General features: G+C 56.6%; 2 protein-coding genes across 9 annotated transcripts in view; one reads left to right on the plus strand and one right to left on the minus strand.

Annotated features, from left to right (window-relative positions):
- Positions 1 to 16,243, plus strand: part of SNED1 (sushi, nidogen and EGF like domains 1) — a 142,043-nt gene that overhangs the window by 117,493 nt on the left and 8,307 nt on the right. The gene's annotated exons all lie outside the window — the stretch shown is intronic.
- Positions 1 to 16,243, minus strand: part of PASK (PAS domain containing serine/threonine kinase) — a 42,219-nt gene that overhangs the window by 17,699 nt on the left and 8,277 nt on the right. For all 8 annotated transcript variants that reach the window (XM_082466016.1, XM_082466015.1, XM_082466017.1 and 5 more), the window contains 8 exons: positions 11,945 to 12,201; positions 9,929 to 10,161; positions 9,078 to 9,248; positions 8,221 to 8,361; positions 7,531 to 7,665; positions 5,455 to 5,715; positions 4,080 to 4,230; positions 1,906 to 2,029 (listed from right to left, as the gene is read on the minus strand). In XM_082466016.1, coding sequence (XP_082322142.1) covers positions 1,906 to 2,029; positions 4,080 to 4,230; positions 5,455 to 5,715; positions 7,531 to 7,665; positions 8,221 to 8,361; positions 9,078 to 9,248; positions 9,929 to 10,161; positions 11,945 to 12,140 — 1,412 coding nt within the window. In that variant the 5' untranslated portion in view covers positions 12,141 to 12,201. The remainder of the gene's footprint in view (positions 1 to 1,905; positions 2,030 to 4,079; positions 4,231 to 5,454; positions 5,716 to 7,530; positions 7,666 to 8,220; positions 8,362 to 9,077; positions 9,249 to 9,928; positions 10,162 to 11,944; positions 12,202 to 16,243) is intronic.

Raw genomic sequence — 16,243 nt, forward strand, 5'->3', positions numbered from 1 at the left:
CCGCCACGGCCCACCAGGCAATCTGCGTCCAGACTCCCCTCTGCCGGCCCCGCCGCCGGCACCCACTCGGCAGGCGGTGCTGAGCGCCGGCCCCGTGTCAGCCCAAGGTCGGCCGCCAGCACCAAGGCCAATAGAAAGTGGCAGTGCCCGGCCTGGCTGGGGAGGCATGCGGCGATCTGTAAATGTTACACCAGGGGCTCATAAAGAGGAGGGGCTCATAAAGAGGCGGGGAGAGGAAGGACGCCACTCAAGCACGGGCCCCGCAGAGGAGGCTGCTGTGAGCGGAGTCCTGAGGGACAGCTGAGGGGACGAGGGCCTGCAGAGACCAGGCAAGAATGACCCGTCGCCACTACGCCACCTCTATCTACCGCCACCATCCACCCGGGCCAAGAGGCCAGCCCTGGGCCTGTCTCCGGGGAGCCGCACGGCCTCTGCGGTGTCAGCAGGTGAGGCGGCAAGTGAAGGAAGGAGGAAGACGGTAACTGGCCCGTGAAGGACGCAGATCAAACACTTAGAACCGCGAGACCAGAAACGTCCAGCGAAGAGGAAATGCAGGAACCGGCCCATCGAGTGGAACCTCCTCATTGCCCACCCGTGTCCCAGAAAATCAAGCCCACGCACCGCACCGAGGATCGCTCAGCACGTGAGCCACCGCTGAGACACACCTGCCCTGACGCAGGCCGGGCACCTGGCGCCCACACCAGCGGGTGCCCCTGGGCCCAGGCCCCACCATGCGCCCCCAGGCAGCACAGAATCCTCCCTCCTCACCGTGTGTGTGTGTGTGTGTGCGTGTGTGCGTGTGTGCGTGCGTGTGTGTGTGTGCGCGTGCACGCACACAGCAAGGAGAGCCCGCAGTCACGCTGCTCCAGCCACCAAAAGTTAAATAGGAAAAGGCCAGGAAGTTGAAGCAAATGACAGGAGCCGTGTTCGCAAACCATGGTGCCACCTGTGAGGTGGCGGTTCTGAGGCAGCGCTGCAGAGAAAGGTCTCCGAGACACACACACCGCGTGCCCAGGCACGTGCACACATTTAGGACAAGGTGCACACGGCAGCCTACCTGTGCCTATGTAACACACACACTTCCATCTAAGCACACGGGGAAAGGGGTCTGCAAGGAGATCACTGCTGGCAGTGGTTCTCTCTGGGGGACCTGGGAGAGCGTCACAGGGACCTTTGCTCTTTACCATTATTCTTCTGTACTTAGAAAAACATACACATTCACGTAGTGTGTATTTAAAACATAATTTCAAGAAGACTAGAAAACAGTGTGTATGTGTAAGTGAATAAATCTCACACAATGGTGAGCAAAAGATGCCGGAGATAAGGGAGTGCATTCGGTGAAGTTCAAGAACAGGCACCTCTGACCTGCGTCCTGACCCCAGGGCAGTGAGGGACACCGAGTGGGGTGGGAGCAGTGCCTCCCAGGGGAAGAGGAGAAAGGTCCAGAGAGGTCGGCGCATTACTGTATGCTGCACTTCAAAGAGATTGCTTTAAAAAGAGAAACTTATTGAAAACAAACCGAACTGCTATGCACAACAGGACTGTGATAGCTGAGCAAGTGGATGTTCTATTTCTACTTTCCTAAGTTTTCCACATTGTGCCTCGTCTCCTCTAAATAGAATACTTTGTTATTTAAAAATGCATAGCAAACAGATTCAAATTATTTTCAGAATGAGAAAATTATGCTGGAATCAGCTCCCTGGAACCTCCCTAAACGCTTTCTCGTCCATAAAATGGGGCCCGTGTCACGGAGCCTGTGGGGACCTAGCCGGGTGACACAGGAGAAGCACTGCCATCGCGAGGGGCAGCAGCAGGTGTCACCTCCATCATTCCCAAGGACTGAACACTTCCCCAGGGTGCCTCCCCCTGCCCCTCGCGCACCCGCCCCGCCCCCAGAGGACTTACCCCAGAGTGGGCAGCGCCGGGAGGGAGAAGGTGAGGCGGCCTCCGGCGTCCGCAGGAACCTGGGCCCTGGCGGGGGCGGCCTGGCTCTCCACTGGCTTTGGGGTCTCGGTGTTCACCCTTAGATCTGGCAGCAACAGCAAAAAAAAAGAGTGTTTTCCATTTGCTGGCCCATCCTGCTGAAAACCACCCCCTCGGCCCGTGTGACTGGTGAGCAGGGGGCGAGGGGGCCTAACCCGACCTCAGACACACCGCCAGCCCCACGTCCACAGCAGGTCCCGCCCCTCACTGCCCCACGGGCACCGGGTCCAGGCCCACAGCCTCCCTGGGCTCCCCCTGCTCCGCCCTGGGCCCCACACCCACCGACCCCGGAGTCGAACCTGCCCCTCATCTGCCGACAGCCCCCGAGGGCTCCACTCTGATACCGGGTGAAGACCAAAGGCCCAGCGGCTGGGCCCTGCTTCCCTCCCCAGGGCCTTGGGGCCCGGCCCTCTGGCCACCCCACCACGCCCGGCGCTGCTCCCTTTCCCAGAAAGCCGCCCCTGCCTCATTCCGGCTCATAGACCCCAAGATGGCACAGCCTCCCCTGTTGTGCCCTTCCTTTGAGCGCCGGTCACCTCCTACGGCTCGTGTGCCACCTGCCTCCGCCTGCCTGCCTACACCAGGGCCCGGGACATCACAGGTTCCTGGGGTCAGAGGAGCGAGACTGTCCTTGCCACACAGCAGCCTGCATGGGGGAGGCTCTTAGAAAGAGTCCCGGCCCCTGGCTGACAGGCACAGGCGGGCTGGCACCACGAGCAAGAGCACACGTCCCCACGCACCCAGAAACACGCCCACGAGTGCATCATGGAGACAATAACGGGGACAGAGCTTCTGTGACCCCACCCCCCACTTTCTACAAAGAAGATGAACGACACACACACACACACACACACACACACACCAGGAATAATTTGGAAATCTGGAAAAAGAGGAAAGGGAATGCATCAGTGATACAGAAAAAAACTTGAAAAAAAGGAGTCTTTGCAGACAGAAAAACCCGGATACAATGAAGGAAACCCCATGTTAAGAAAAGTGGTCATGGACTTCCCTGGTGGCACGGTGGTTAAGAATCTGCCTGCCAGTGCAGGTTCGATCCCTGGCCCGGGAAGATCCCACATGCCGTGGAGCCACTAAGCCCGTGAGCCACAACTCCTGAGCCTGCGCTCTAGGGCCCGTGAGCCACAACTACTGAAGTCCGCACGCCTAGAGCCCGTGCTCCGCAACAAGAGAAGCCACCGCGATGAGGAGCCCGCGCACCGCAACGAAGAGTAGCCCCCGCTCACTGCAACTAGAGAAAGCCCGCGTGCAGCAACGAAGACCCAATGCAGCCAAAAATAAATAAATAATAAATAAATAGATAAAAGAAAAGTGGTCAGAGAGTCAGTAGCCTAACAAAGCGTCTTTTAAAACCTGGACGCCGCCTGACGATAAAGGTCCACATCCCAGTTGGTCACCACGCAGCCGCGTCCCCCTCGGTGGCCACGTGAAACCCATTCACGCGTCTACTCAAACACCACGTCCTCCCACTGACGCACCCGCAGGTGACAACGCCCCACGGGCGCGGAGCTGGGACGGCCCCGGAGGCAGGGCCGGGGCAGCTCCTCCTTGAGCCTGCTCGGGGAAGGCGGGCGCCCCGGAGGCTGCTGGTCCCCTGCTTCCCGGAGCTCCAAAGCCAGAGCGGGAGCCGCGCACCGCCCTCTCACGCCTGGCGCCTGCAACATCACGTGGTGGGGCTCGGGCCACTTGTTGGAATCATATTAAATGTTGAAAGTACTAGAAATAAACAAATCCTGCCAGGACTGTTTACTCAGGGATCCATCTGATATGCTGCATGAATCCGGTCTTCAACCACTTACGTAAAGCTACATCACTCACACGAGACCGCCAACTAGCGGCCGGTGTCGCAGACGCAGGCACGCGGTGACTCACCTGGGGACCTCTCGCGCTAACACATCTGTGAGACCCGCACACAAGTGTCCCATCCCCTGGGAACACGGAAGGCCCACAAGAGACAGAGAGGAACATCAAACCCACACAAACAGGGTCCCCGTGACGGCCATCCCATCACCCATGGAGGCCGGGGGTGGGGACTGGGCGGCCACAGGTGCACCTGGGAGGAGGCGGCCGGCTCTCACCCTCGGCTGTGTGCTGGGCGTCCCCGGTGGTCTCCCCAGGCCCACTGTGACTGCCAACGTCCAGGCAGTTGGCCACGTCCGGCAGCAGAAAGGAACTGTCACAGGCAAGGTCCATGTAGTGGTAGAAAGCAGGAATCAGGAAAGTGATGTTCTAGAAAACAAAAGGACATTTCAGAACCTGGCAAGAATCCTCACTGACCCACTGAACTGTCCCTCCGTCCCGTCTGGGCAGAGAATGAAGACAACGGGAGCAAGTCTCTGGACAAGGTTAGGAAAGACCCCGGTCAAACTCCTTCTGGGAGACACGAAGCCCCTGATGCTCAACATGGAAATCCAAACTTGCTTCCCTTCCTCTTAGCACACCCTGACGAGACTGCGTCCACACACTCCCTGGAAGGATCCAGTGCCCCCGATGTTCCTGTGGGGAGAACTTGTCCGAGAGTTATTCTAACTGCGTTTTCATTAACTTCAATTGAACTAAGTCTGACTTAATTTAACTAAAATTTATCTTACTTGTTTCTTAGTATTTCTATTAGAGAACAGAAAGGGACCTGTTTGGGGAGCTTCAAAAGAAGTTAAAGCTCTGGCCGGCTGGGCGGGGCGCAGGGCTGGCTGCAGGAAGAGTGACAAGAGGGGACGGCTGCCTGTGGGGCACAAGGTGCTCAGTGCAAGGCTGTGGGGAACGCCGGGCCTGCACCCACGTCTAGGAGCCAGTCCAGCCAGGTGCAGGGCCTGGGGCCAGGGGCGGGGGTGCCACTCAGGTGTCAGGAGCGACACATCACGCAGCAGCCTCTCCTTCCTGCATGAACCACCCCCCCAATCGAGTGGGGGCCCGTGCCCCCTCCCCAGAAGCCCTGGAGGACTGCTGAGACCACCCAAGGAAAAGCCACTCCGAGGAAGCCTGAGATGCTCGCCTGCCCTCAGAGCCCAGCCCAATCCAAGGAAGAAGGTTCTAGAAACACCTTCCTCCCACCCTGACTCACAGTGGACCCCAGGACGGTCGGAGGAGGTGTGGCCAAGCCCCGGCCCGTGGGTGCGGAGCGAATCCGCACAGCTGTGACACACACCCTCATCCAGTAACTCAGGCCCGATCTTGCTTGGGGCAGGCTTTGGGGTGAGACAGCCCCTTCCCTCTCCTGGGGGGGCACATGGCACCCAAAGGCTTTGGGGGTAGCCCAGGGTGGGTCATCAAGTATTCCCTGTGGGGTCCAGATAAATGGGCACAGGCGGGGGAATAGGGCCGTGAGCACAGGCCTCCCTCTCTGGGCCCGAGTTCCCGTGGGGAAAGCCGGCGAGCTGGGCTAGAGGATGCAGAAGCACAGGCCAATGACGGGCCAAGACCGGCTTCCCCAAGGCGGCGGGGGTGGGGAACCACCTTGCCCAGGAGCTCATCCTTTCCATAACCAAACAGCATCAGAGCAAAGCTGTGGTTGATGCCGTAGATGGTCCCGTCCGGCAGGAGGGTGATGAGCCCACTGATGGTGGAGAACACCCAGATGGATGCCGAGTAGCCCCAGTCAGGGGCCGCCTTGCCGTCCGCTGCCTCCGCGTTGCCGGGTCTAGAGTTCAGCTTTAAGCTCAGAGGGAAGGTGGTGCCATCCTTGGCTCTTCCAACAGACCTCTGAATCTTGAGATTCTGAAAGAAAGACACACCACTGAGCTGACCACAGCACCTCCTATGGCCCGAGCCTTGAGCCTTTGCTGCTTTAGATTTACGTCCACCCGTGCCCGTTGGCGGGTGCCCCCCCCAACACCTAACTCTCCACACCGCTCTTCCTTCCTCTATCTCCTCACGCCACCCCTCTCCGCCCCAGGGAACGCAGAGCCCTGACCGGGAGCTGCGGCCGGGCCGGGGGACCCGAGTCCAGAACGGCCCGAGCGCAGAGCACACAGGGTCCATCAAGCAACGCGCCAGCCCTGCGGGAGGGAGCACCAGCAAGTTCCTCCCTGCGGTCCACCCTGGACCACTGGTGCCCCCAGCGCCCACCTCTGCGGGCGGCCCCAGCCCCGCACCCCACCCTCTGTCCTCCAGCCTGGGGGGCAGTGGCTTCCCGTAGTTGCTGACCTCTGGGCGGCTTGTCCATCCCCCCTGCCTCCTTAGCCCCTCCGTCACCCACGCAACCAAGGCCTCGCATCACATTTCTCTGCTTCAAATACTCGGGCGTATCCGGTCTCCCAAGCCAATCTTGACTGTGCAGCCTCTAACCAGAGGCTTTCTCAGTCAGCTCCCTTCCTGGTCCCAGGCCTCATGTCTACCCCTCACTCCATACCGCCTGCCCCATTCTCAGGGTCCACCCTCAAGACACAAGACCTGCAGGGTCCCGAGGCCTGAACGGGGGGGAGCTCCCACTGCATCAGCACAGCGCCCTGACCAGGGGCAGAACTCAAGACCCCAGGCTCCCCGTGGTAAGGGTGCAGGCCAGACCCCAGGCCCCAGGGAGCCCTGGGGAAAGAGGGGGCACGGTGTCTGTCTCCACTTGCTGCCGGGGGTGTCAGGCGGCTCCAGCGTGGGGCTGCTGGGAGGGTGCTTGCCGTTCTGGCACACACCTCTTGTGGCTACGTGCCTGGGGTGGGCAGACGTTTGCTTATGTTCAGTTAAGCATAAGAGGCTGCCAAATAGTCCCCTAAAGTGGTCGTACCAACTGATGCTCCAGAGCTTTGGGGTCCAAGTGGTCCCACTGCTTTAGAACAGAATGAAGGACATAAAGAGAATAAGGTACAGGGGGAGAGGTTTCCAATTGAGCTGGAAAGCCTAAAAACAGCAAAGCACCACCTTGGAGGGCTCAGCTCTCAGCCTGAGGCCAGCAGGAGAGCCGGGGAGCGCCTACACGTGTCCCGAAAGAACCTATTTCTTGCAGCAGCAGAGCCGACTTCAGCCCCAAACCGACCATCCGGCTGACCCTGCCGGTCACTGGGATGTGACATCAGGTGAATTCCCAGCACCGTGACTGCTTGTGTGAAGGCTGCGTGCTAGTTGGTAAACGGAGCACCTGGGAACTGGGAGGGTCCAGATGCTAAGAGAACCTTCAGCCCCAAACCTCCACTGCCCCCCAAGCTGCCGACTGACCCGCCTCCGTCGAGCTGCAGTCCTGCCCTGGGGGGAGACCTGCCACCTGACAATACCCCCTGCTCCTCACAGCCCCCAGACCTTTCAGTAAAGAGTAAAGAGCACCCAGCAGGCGCCCCAGGGAGAGGACCAAGGGGCAGGAGCAGTCAGTCAGGGAGCCACGGAGGCTCTGAGCCTCGGTCACGACTGCAGAGCCCGCACAGCTCTAAGTGGAACCTGTCCCGTTGGGTCCACGCACGGGCCACTCCTACTCTCGGGAAGCCCGGCCTCCACCTGCAGGCCAGGGATTTGGGTCTAAGAACTTGACGGTCATCAGATAAAGAGAGTCCAGCGGCCACGGGGCCCCAGCCACGGCCAGGCAGTGCAGGCGGTCGGGGCTCCTACCTTGGGGATGCGCTCGCCGGGCGGCGGGAGCTGCACAGCAGGGATAAGGTCTGTGATGCGCTGCCCGACCACCTCCTCCCCAGATGTGAATCCGTGCAGCTGGGCAAAGAGACCGTCACAGGACGTCACGGTTCCCTTGGAGGAGAAGCCAGCATTTTAAACCTTGTAATCAAAGTTTCTTGCGCTTCAGCTTTAAACCTCACCGAACTTCCGTGTCTTCAAGCTGAAGGCAAGGCTATCAGTGCTACCTCTCCCCCAAAACCCGACCCCCACAAAGTGCAGCGGGCGCAAAGAACGCCGTCTCCCTCCTTCTGGCGGGCGGACAAGGCGCGCACTTCTCCAGGCATGCGCAGAAGCCGGGCGGACGAGGCACGCACTTCTCCAGACATGCGCAGAAGCCCACAGCTGCCGCACCCACGCCCGCCTCTGAGCGCCGCCCGCACCGCAGCCACCACGCGGACAGGTGTACGTGTATCGCTCTACTGACGTGCTGAAACAGTCCTGAGAGTGTCAGGATTACATCCCACTTTTACAGGTGAGGGAACGGGGCCACAGGGAGACTGGGTTCCCTGCCCAAGTGCACACAGTCAGGGGGCTGCCAGGGGCCAACCCCCCAGAACCCCATGCCCTCTTTCTGCCCAAAGGCCCCGGTGGGGGGGGGCGACACGCAGCTGAGAAACACAGACTCACGTCGCTCTGGAAAGCCACCCAGGCCGAGACCCTCTCCACGGGCTCCAGCACGACCACGCAGCAGAGGCTGTGCTCCTGCTTCACCCTCTTCATCCACACGGAGACCGGGATCTGCTCCCCACTGCGGCTCACGACGTCCACCTGGGGGCAGAGGGGCTCAGACCTGGCCAGAACCTGGCACGTGGGCGTTCCTGGCCGCTGCTCACCTGCCTCACGTTTCGGAAATTAACTGAAGTACAAACAAGGCTTCTGACACCTAACCTTACAGTCTCCGAGTGAATGAATGATCTATCGAAGGGTAGGTTTTTTCCATCCTCAGCCTCATGGTAACAAAGCAGGGGAAAAAGCGGTGTCTGTAATTTCTTAAAGAACAGACACCAATACATGCTGAATGTATGAATTTTCTTCTAGGTAGTCGTCTCGTGGACGGGTAATTTTCTGGATGTAGTTGGTCCTATCTAACTTGTTTTGGTGCCTGAGGCTCAGGGCTCAGCATCTAACATGCAGGTCAGCCCATCAACGTCCGGCTTGGACACACACAGGGAGGCTCAAAGCTCCAGGGAAACCCTGCAGCCATGCCAGCCCCTCCAAGACCACCAAACAAGAAGGACGTGGAGATGTGGATGGGAGACAACAGAACCGTGCGACTCCTTGGGAACCTGGTGTGGGCCCTGCAGGCTTGCAACGCGGTCAAGGCTCCTCCTGATCCAGGAGTACCGGGGACGCGCCAGGCCAGCAGCAGTACCGTCTCGGTTCCGACACGGCCTCCCCCCGCCGCCCCAGCTGTTCCCCATGCCGAGGTTGAGGGCAGGACGGCACCGGCAGTGACCACCGGCAGCCGAGAGGCCCACACTCACCACCGTGCCGAACACGACGGCGGCGTGGCCGTCGGCCTCCACGTGCTCCTCACTGAGGGCCTGCACCACATCGGACTCTGGCTTCAGGAAGAACTGTGTGAGCTTCTGGCCAATCAGATCGTGGCTGCTGTACCCCAGGAGCCGGCAGGCTCTGTCGCTGGCCACCAGGATCTGAGGTGGCAGAGAGGAGGGCACCCACGTCACCAGCAGCTCCTCTGACTCCCGAACAGCCGAGGGGAAGGCAGCGAGGAGGTGGCGCGGGGCCCTGCGGGGACGGCCCAGCGACCTGTCCTTTCCGCCACGTCCCGCGGCCGTCGAGCTCCCAGCAGAGCCGCCCTGGGTCCTCCGGCGTCTCAACCGCATGGAAACAAGAATGACCACCGGCCAGTGCAGCAGCGGCACTGAGACTGAAACCACCCACCCTCCACCCGCCGAGATGGACACACCACGTCGTGAAGACCAGGCGGGGGAGACGGGGATGCACACCCCACGGCCCGCCCGCCTGACAGTCTCAGCTCTTTGCACACCAACGTGCATGAGGCAAACACATTTAATTCAAACACTGAATATCCAGTCCTATTTTAGTTGAGGCAGTGCTTGAGCAAAAGCATGAGTAGATAATGCGCTGTTTCCCTTTCCTTGAATCTCTGCCTTGATGAGAGGATTCAATATGTTTCGACTGATTAACACTGAGGTAGGTCTCCAAAGTCCCCTCTCTTTTGCTACTATGTAGGTAGAACCAGCCCCTTTTCTCATTGCACCCGAAACACTCAAGTGCCTCTGTTTGAGGTTATAGGTTGAAGGCACAGACCCCAAACTCACGGCTAGGTCACAAACCGAAGCACATATACCTCTGTGGTCTTGGCATCCACGGTGAACACGGCCTTGCTGGGGTTGCACACGGGGGCCGGGAGCGGAGGTGTGGACCACCCTGAGGACAAGCCCCGCAGCAGGGAACAGCAGGACGTGCTGCCCAGGGACCCTGCCAGCTCCGCCTGCTCAGGCGCCGCCAGGCAGTGCGATTGGCTTGTGCAAATATTTTGGGCAGCCAATGACGACAGACAGTAGGAGCTCCATCTGTCTCCTGGAAAGCAAAGGAAGGGGCACTTTAAACCTTGCGTGGCTGAAACACACAACACACACAGTCCCCGCCTCTAGCTCCTGCAAAAGGATCCAAGGACGAAATTGACCTGCAGGGTTGATTCACACTCTCCACGTGCATCTGAACATTCCCCAGAGACCGCCTAGACAACCACCACACAGAAGCACAAACGACCTCAACACTGTGCAAACAACCCTCTGAAGTCCCTTCCCACCCACCCCTCCAAGGGGCATGCTCCCGTGTCCATTGGTCCAAGACCCTCAGTCCCTCCAGCTGCTACCCCTCACCTGTCCCTGTGAAGTCTCACAAACTCCAGAACTCCCTGCTGTCTCACCACCTGCCCTGGGTCTCCCTCCTCCTTCACCCACAGGGTCACTCCCCACCGCTGCTCCAGAAAGTCAGTTCTCAGCAACATCGCCAGGGGCTCCCGAGTCCCAGCGGTCAATTCCCAGGCCTCACCCCACCCTCCCCACGCCTCAGCAGCGCTGGGCCAGGAGGGCCGCTCCCCTCCTCCCAAACTGCCTGCCCTCAGCAGGGTACCACCTTCTCACCTCTCACCACTGCAGGGCCCCAGGTTCAGCCTCAGAACCTCCAACCATCCCTGGTGGCTTTATATACACTTCACAAGGACGTGTGCTGATGGCCCCCCACTCACACCCGCAGCCCCGACCCTCCCCTGGGCTCCAGCTGCCGGCTCCCCCTCTTTCCCAGCGCAGTGAGTGTCAACTCCATCCTTCCAGCAGCTCAGAAACCAAACAAGCGAACGTGACTCTTCCCTGCTCTCCGCTCTGGGCCCCTCAGAGAGGACGCCTGACTTTCCCAGTCAGCGGGCCCCCCCTGACCATTCTTTGAGGCTGGAAACCACACGGCCATCTGCCCTGGGCCTCCTCTTCCCAGGCAGCCAGTGCCAAGCTCAATCCAACCACCCTCAAGCCTCGGGACAGGCACTGAGACGCCAGCTCTGCCTCTTCCTCCCACCCCTCCCCGGCCAGCGCCCCCAGCTGGAGCCCTCACTCCCGGGGGACCTGCCCGCCTCACAGACCAGCGAGGCCACCGCCACAGCATCTGCCTCCTGAGCACAGCCGGCCCCTCCAAATCCTCCTCCCCTCTTCCCGAGACCAGACCCACCCCCTCCCTTCCCCTGCAGCCCTTTCCCCCAGCTCCAGCCACCTCCCCATTGTCCTAACAGGCTTCCCCGCGGTCCGGGCCTCCCAACCCCCAGCAAGCACCTGCTGGCCCCCAGGTACCCCCTCCGACGACGAGCCGCCGAGGCAGAGCAGCGCCTTCCTCCTGGCTGGGTCTGGGCCCCGCAGGCACCAGCTGACGCAGAGAAATAAGGAAGGGGGGGCAGTGGCACCTACCACTTCTTGGCCAACCCCAGGCACGGCCGCCCGCAAGCCCGTCTAACCCGCCTGCATCCGGGAGGAAAGCAGGAGCCTGGGCGCGGTCAGTCAGCATGCGCTGAACCCAGTGAAGAAAACTGAGTCTGGCTCGCGCCAGCCCACCCGGCCCAGCCCGGCCGTCTCACACACCCCGGAGTGAGAAACCCCGACCCTGGACCGCAGGCCGATTCCAACCGCCGCCTGAAAAGGAGTTTTCTGCACAAGAATCACAGCAGAACAAACGTGACAGGAGAGGGTCCTGCCGGCATCGCCTGAAACGAAGGTCTTTTCTCTGCAGGAGCAGAGCCCCTGAGCGGAGCCCGGCGTGGCCCCCACTTTCACAGGCAAGGCGGACGCCCCCGGCGATGAGAAGGGCTGCCTACCGGACAGCGCCGTCCTGCTCTGGCAGAGCTTCGACAGCCCGTTCCTTCTGCACGGCTGTCTGGGGGCCAAGGACCGGGCCTTGCTGGGCTCAGAGGCGGTCTGCGCAGCAGGGCCCTCCGGCGGCGCTGGCAGGGAGAGGCTCCCGCCCTGGCCCCGGCGGTCCTCTTCTGAGGCCATGGAGCCTCTGTCCTCCATCGGGAGCTGGCGGGCCAGCGGGACAGTCGTCCACCGGAAGATGAAGTGAACGGATCAGCGTCTGCAAGGCAAGAACAAAGGCAGTTTAGGCAACTAATTCTTCACAAGGCTGAGCTCAGCTCAGCCCCAAAAGACTCACACGTGCCTAAGAGCCATCCTGGGTCAGAGCCTACGAAGCGAGGATGGTCGGACGGAGAGAAGTGCATAAGAAGGGATGAGAAAGAGAGAAGGAAAGAGGGGGAAAACCAGAACAGAGCAGGAAGGAGCCGTGAAGGACACTTCGCACTACAGTACAGATCCACTGCCAGGAGGCCCAGGCCAGGGGCCTTGATGAAGGAGGAGGCCAGGGCCAGGGCGACGTGCCCCTAGAGCCTGCACCCCACTTCTGGATCACCTTCTGGGCATGCGGAACCCAGAGCTCCCGGCCAGAGGGCCTGAAGCCCACTCCCCAGACCCGCACCGGCCTCTTCCCCTCGTCACTCCTCCCATATTACAGCACCAACCGACCCAAGGACAGGACGAGGAGCAGCCCTGCTCCAACGATGAGAAGGCAGAGAGAGACCAAGCTTCAACAGCAGGCGGGGGTGCCCTCCCAGCACAGGATGGACCTGGCAGCTGTCCCTTCCCATGCCACCACGGTACAGCAAAGAACTGTAAGGAAGCCCAACCCACCCATCCCACCCTGGCTTCAAAGTCATCATAAAGATTCATCAGGGTAGGAGGGCAGTGCCTTTCACAGTGAACAGTTTGTGGGCTGATTTATCATTTTGCATACGGTGACAGCAATGTGGGGTCTCTGGTACGTTCATGCCCCAGGTCCCTCAGATGTTAACATTAGGGCCTGGCAATGCCCACCTAGGCTGCGTGCTGAGCTCAGTGGTATGGGGGGCCCCCTAGACAGAGGGAAAACTGGAGGTCCCACTAAGACCTGTGTGGAAAGATGATGACATCAAAACATGCCACAGAGCTACATACACAAAGGTCATTGCAGGTAGAGGAACAAAAATAGACAGTAGAACATAACCAATTTCAGAAACAGACCGAAGGGACACTGGCATGCAGTGAAGATCAGTAGGGCACCACCAGCATGTTCCCCAGCTCAGTGAGGCCCTGGACAGGCACCTGACCTTCCAGATTCAGTTTCCTCATATGTAAAATGTGATTAACAATAATCCACACCTCATAATACTCTTGTGAGGATTCAGAGACCTAAGTTGGGGCTGGCATACTGTAAGTGCTTAAAAACTGTGATCTGCTAGTTTTAAATGGAATTAGAATAATTAGTTTGGGGCAAAATTGCATCCCTATGACTTTCCATGTGCAAAAATTAGTTCCAGATGAATTAAAGAACAAAAGACAAACGTTCTAGAAAAAAAATAAGACTACGAATATAGTGGACTGGGTAACTCTTATGTGGCCCTTGCATTTTAGAACAACTAGGTCTCACCAAGAATATGGTTGCCATGGCATCTGTGAGCTACCTGAAAGTAGGAGAAACTTCCAAAAGGTAAAATCAATACACATGAGCTGAAACCAGAACTGGGAGAGTGAGTCACCTCAAGAGACAAGAGAGTTACCCTTAGACTCCTAAAAGGTGCCAGGGACCCTTGAAGAGGGAAGTGTGGCCCTAATTCAGCAGCAACCCCAACGTCCTGGCAAAAGCAATCCTCTCAGAAACAAAGCATCCTAAATAGAGGCCTGAGATTTTCCAAAGATTAAGATTAACCAAATATGCTCTCTTTCAATTAAACAGACAAGAAAACAAGATACCATGAGTGAAAGTCTGCAGAAAAATCAAACAACAAAGTCAGATACACAGGAAGATTAGATGGTAGAAATAACTGCAAATGTGTTTAAAACTATAAAAGATGGAGTCTTTTGCTCACAAAAGTGAGCAAACAAGAGTTTCTCAAAATAACTAGGAAAATATGGAAAGAATCAAACCAGCTTTTCAGAAATTAATTTTTTTTTAAACCAGTACAGTTTATGTTCAATAGAACTGGAAGGTTGTAGGAAACAGAGATTTTGCCCTTAAAGGTTGTGCACAGACTCTCACACACTGAAATCCAGCACAGAGGCAGTGGTTTCAAATGAGCCTGGGTCAACGCACTTGTTGATCTTCGAGAGCCTCCTGGAAAGGCAGGGGGCAGCTGCGGTTCACCCCGGGGACGGGGACACTGGCTGTGGCCATTTCTGTGATCATGTTCCACAGTGCTGACACCGGGGCTGCCGGGCACAATTCTGGAATCCTCCCTCTAGCCTAGTAGCACCAGGTGTTCTGCCCATCCCACCAGCGTGCCCACAGCAACTTCCCGCGGCTGGGCCTCACAAGCAGCTGGGCTGGGGCCCAGGTCCACACAGCAGCACACCCACAGCAGTGGGCCCCACCACAAAAGATGGGCGCACGCAGCCCACACAGGGAGCAGCCCTGAAGCACCTGGCTCTGGTGGCCAGAGGCGCGTGTGCTGCTGAGTGCCACAGGACACCTCTCACCTACGGCCACTTCTCCAAGGTTGGGAGACACAACCAACCTACCCAAAACAAAGAAATAAAGATTAGCAAAATGAAGAGACAGAGGAATACATTCCAAATGGAAAACCTCAGAGAAAGGACTAAATGGACATGAGTAATCCACCTGATAAAAGACTCCAAGGTAATGATCATAAAGATGCCCATAGGATTCAGGAGGAGAACGAAGGAACACAGTGAGAACTTCAACAAAGAGTTAGAAAATATACAGAAGAACCAATCAGAACTAAAGAATACAATAAATGAAAAAATACACTACAAGGAATCAACAGTAGATTAGATGACAGAGGAACAGATCAGAGATCTGGAAAACAGAGTAGTAGAAATCACCCAAGCTGAACAGAAAAAATAAAAAAGAATTAATAAAAATGAGAATAGTTTCAGGGACCTCTGGAACAACAACAAGCATACTAACATTCAAATTACAGGGGTTCCAGCAAGAGAAGGGAGAGAGAAAGGGCAGAGAACTTATTTGAAACAATAATAGCAGAAAAATTCCTCAACCTGGGGAAGGAAACAGACATCCAGGTCCAGGAAGCATAGAAAGCCCCAAAAAAGATGAACGCAAAGAGGTACACACCAAGACACACTGTAATCAAAATGTCAAAAGTTAAAGATAAATAGAAAATCTTAAAAGCAACAAGAGAGAAACCATTAGTTACATACAAAGGAATTCCCAGAAGACCATCAGCTGACTTTTCAGCAGAAATTCTGCAGAAATTCCACTGTATATTCAAAGTGATGAAAGGAAAAAACCTACAACCAAGAATACTCTACTTGGCAAGGCTAACGTTCAGATTTGAAGGAGATAAAGAGTGTTACAGACAAGCAAAAGCTAAACAAGTTCAGCACCACTAAAGCAGCCTTACAGAAATGTTAAAGGGGCTTCTCTAAGCAGAAGAGAAAAGGCCACAGCTAGACATTTTTAAACAGTGAAAGAAAAAGAATCCCAGTGGTAAAGGCAAACAGAGAAAAGGCAGTGGATCAACCACTTATAAAACTGGCAGAAAGGCTGAAAGACAAAAGTAGTAAAACCACCTATACCTATAATAAGTAGTTAAGGGATACACAAAATAAAAAGATGTGAAATATGACATCAGTAACATAAAGTGTGGGATGGGGAGGGAGTAAAATGTAGGGCTTTTAGAATGCACTTGAACTTAAGCAACTGTCAACTTAAAATAATCACATATACATATAGCTTGTTATATATGAATCTCATAACAATCACAAACAAAAAAACCTATAATACATAAACAAAAAACAAAAAAAAAGAAATAGAAACATAACACTAAAGATAGTCACAAAAATCACAAGGTAAGAGAGCAAGAGAAGAGGAAAGAAACAGAAGAACTACAAAAACAATCAGAAAACAATTAACAAAATGGCAATAAGTGCATACCTATGAATAATCATTTTAAATGTAAAGGGACCAAATGCTCCAATCAAAAAACATAAAATGGATGAATAAATGAAAAAACAAGATCCATATATATGCTGCCTACAAGAGACTCACTTCAGATCTAAAGACACTCACAGACAGAAAGTGAAGGAGCAAGGAAAAGGTATTTCAT

Source organism: Balaenoptera physalus (assembly GCF_965194825.1).
Source record: "Balaenoptera physalus genome assembly, chromosome: 6".
Lineage (NCBI taxonomy): Eukaryota > Metazoa > Chordata > Mammalia > Artiodactyla > Balaenopteridae > Balaenoptera > Balaenoptera physalus.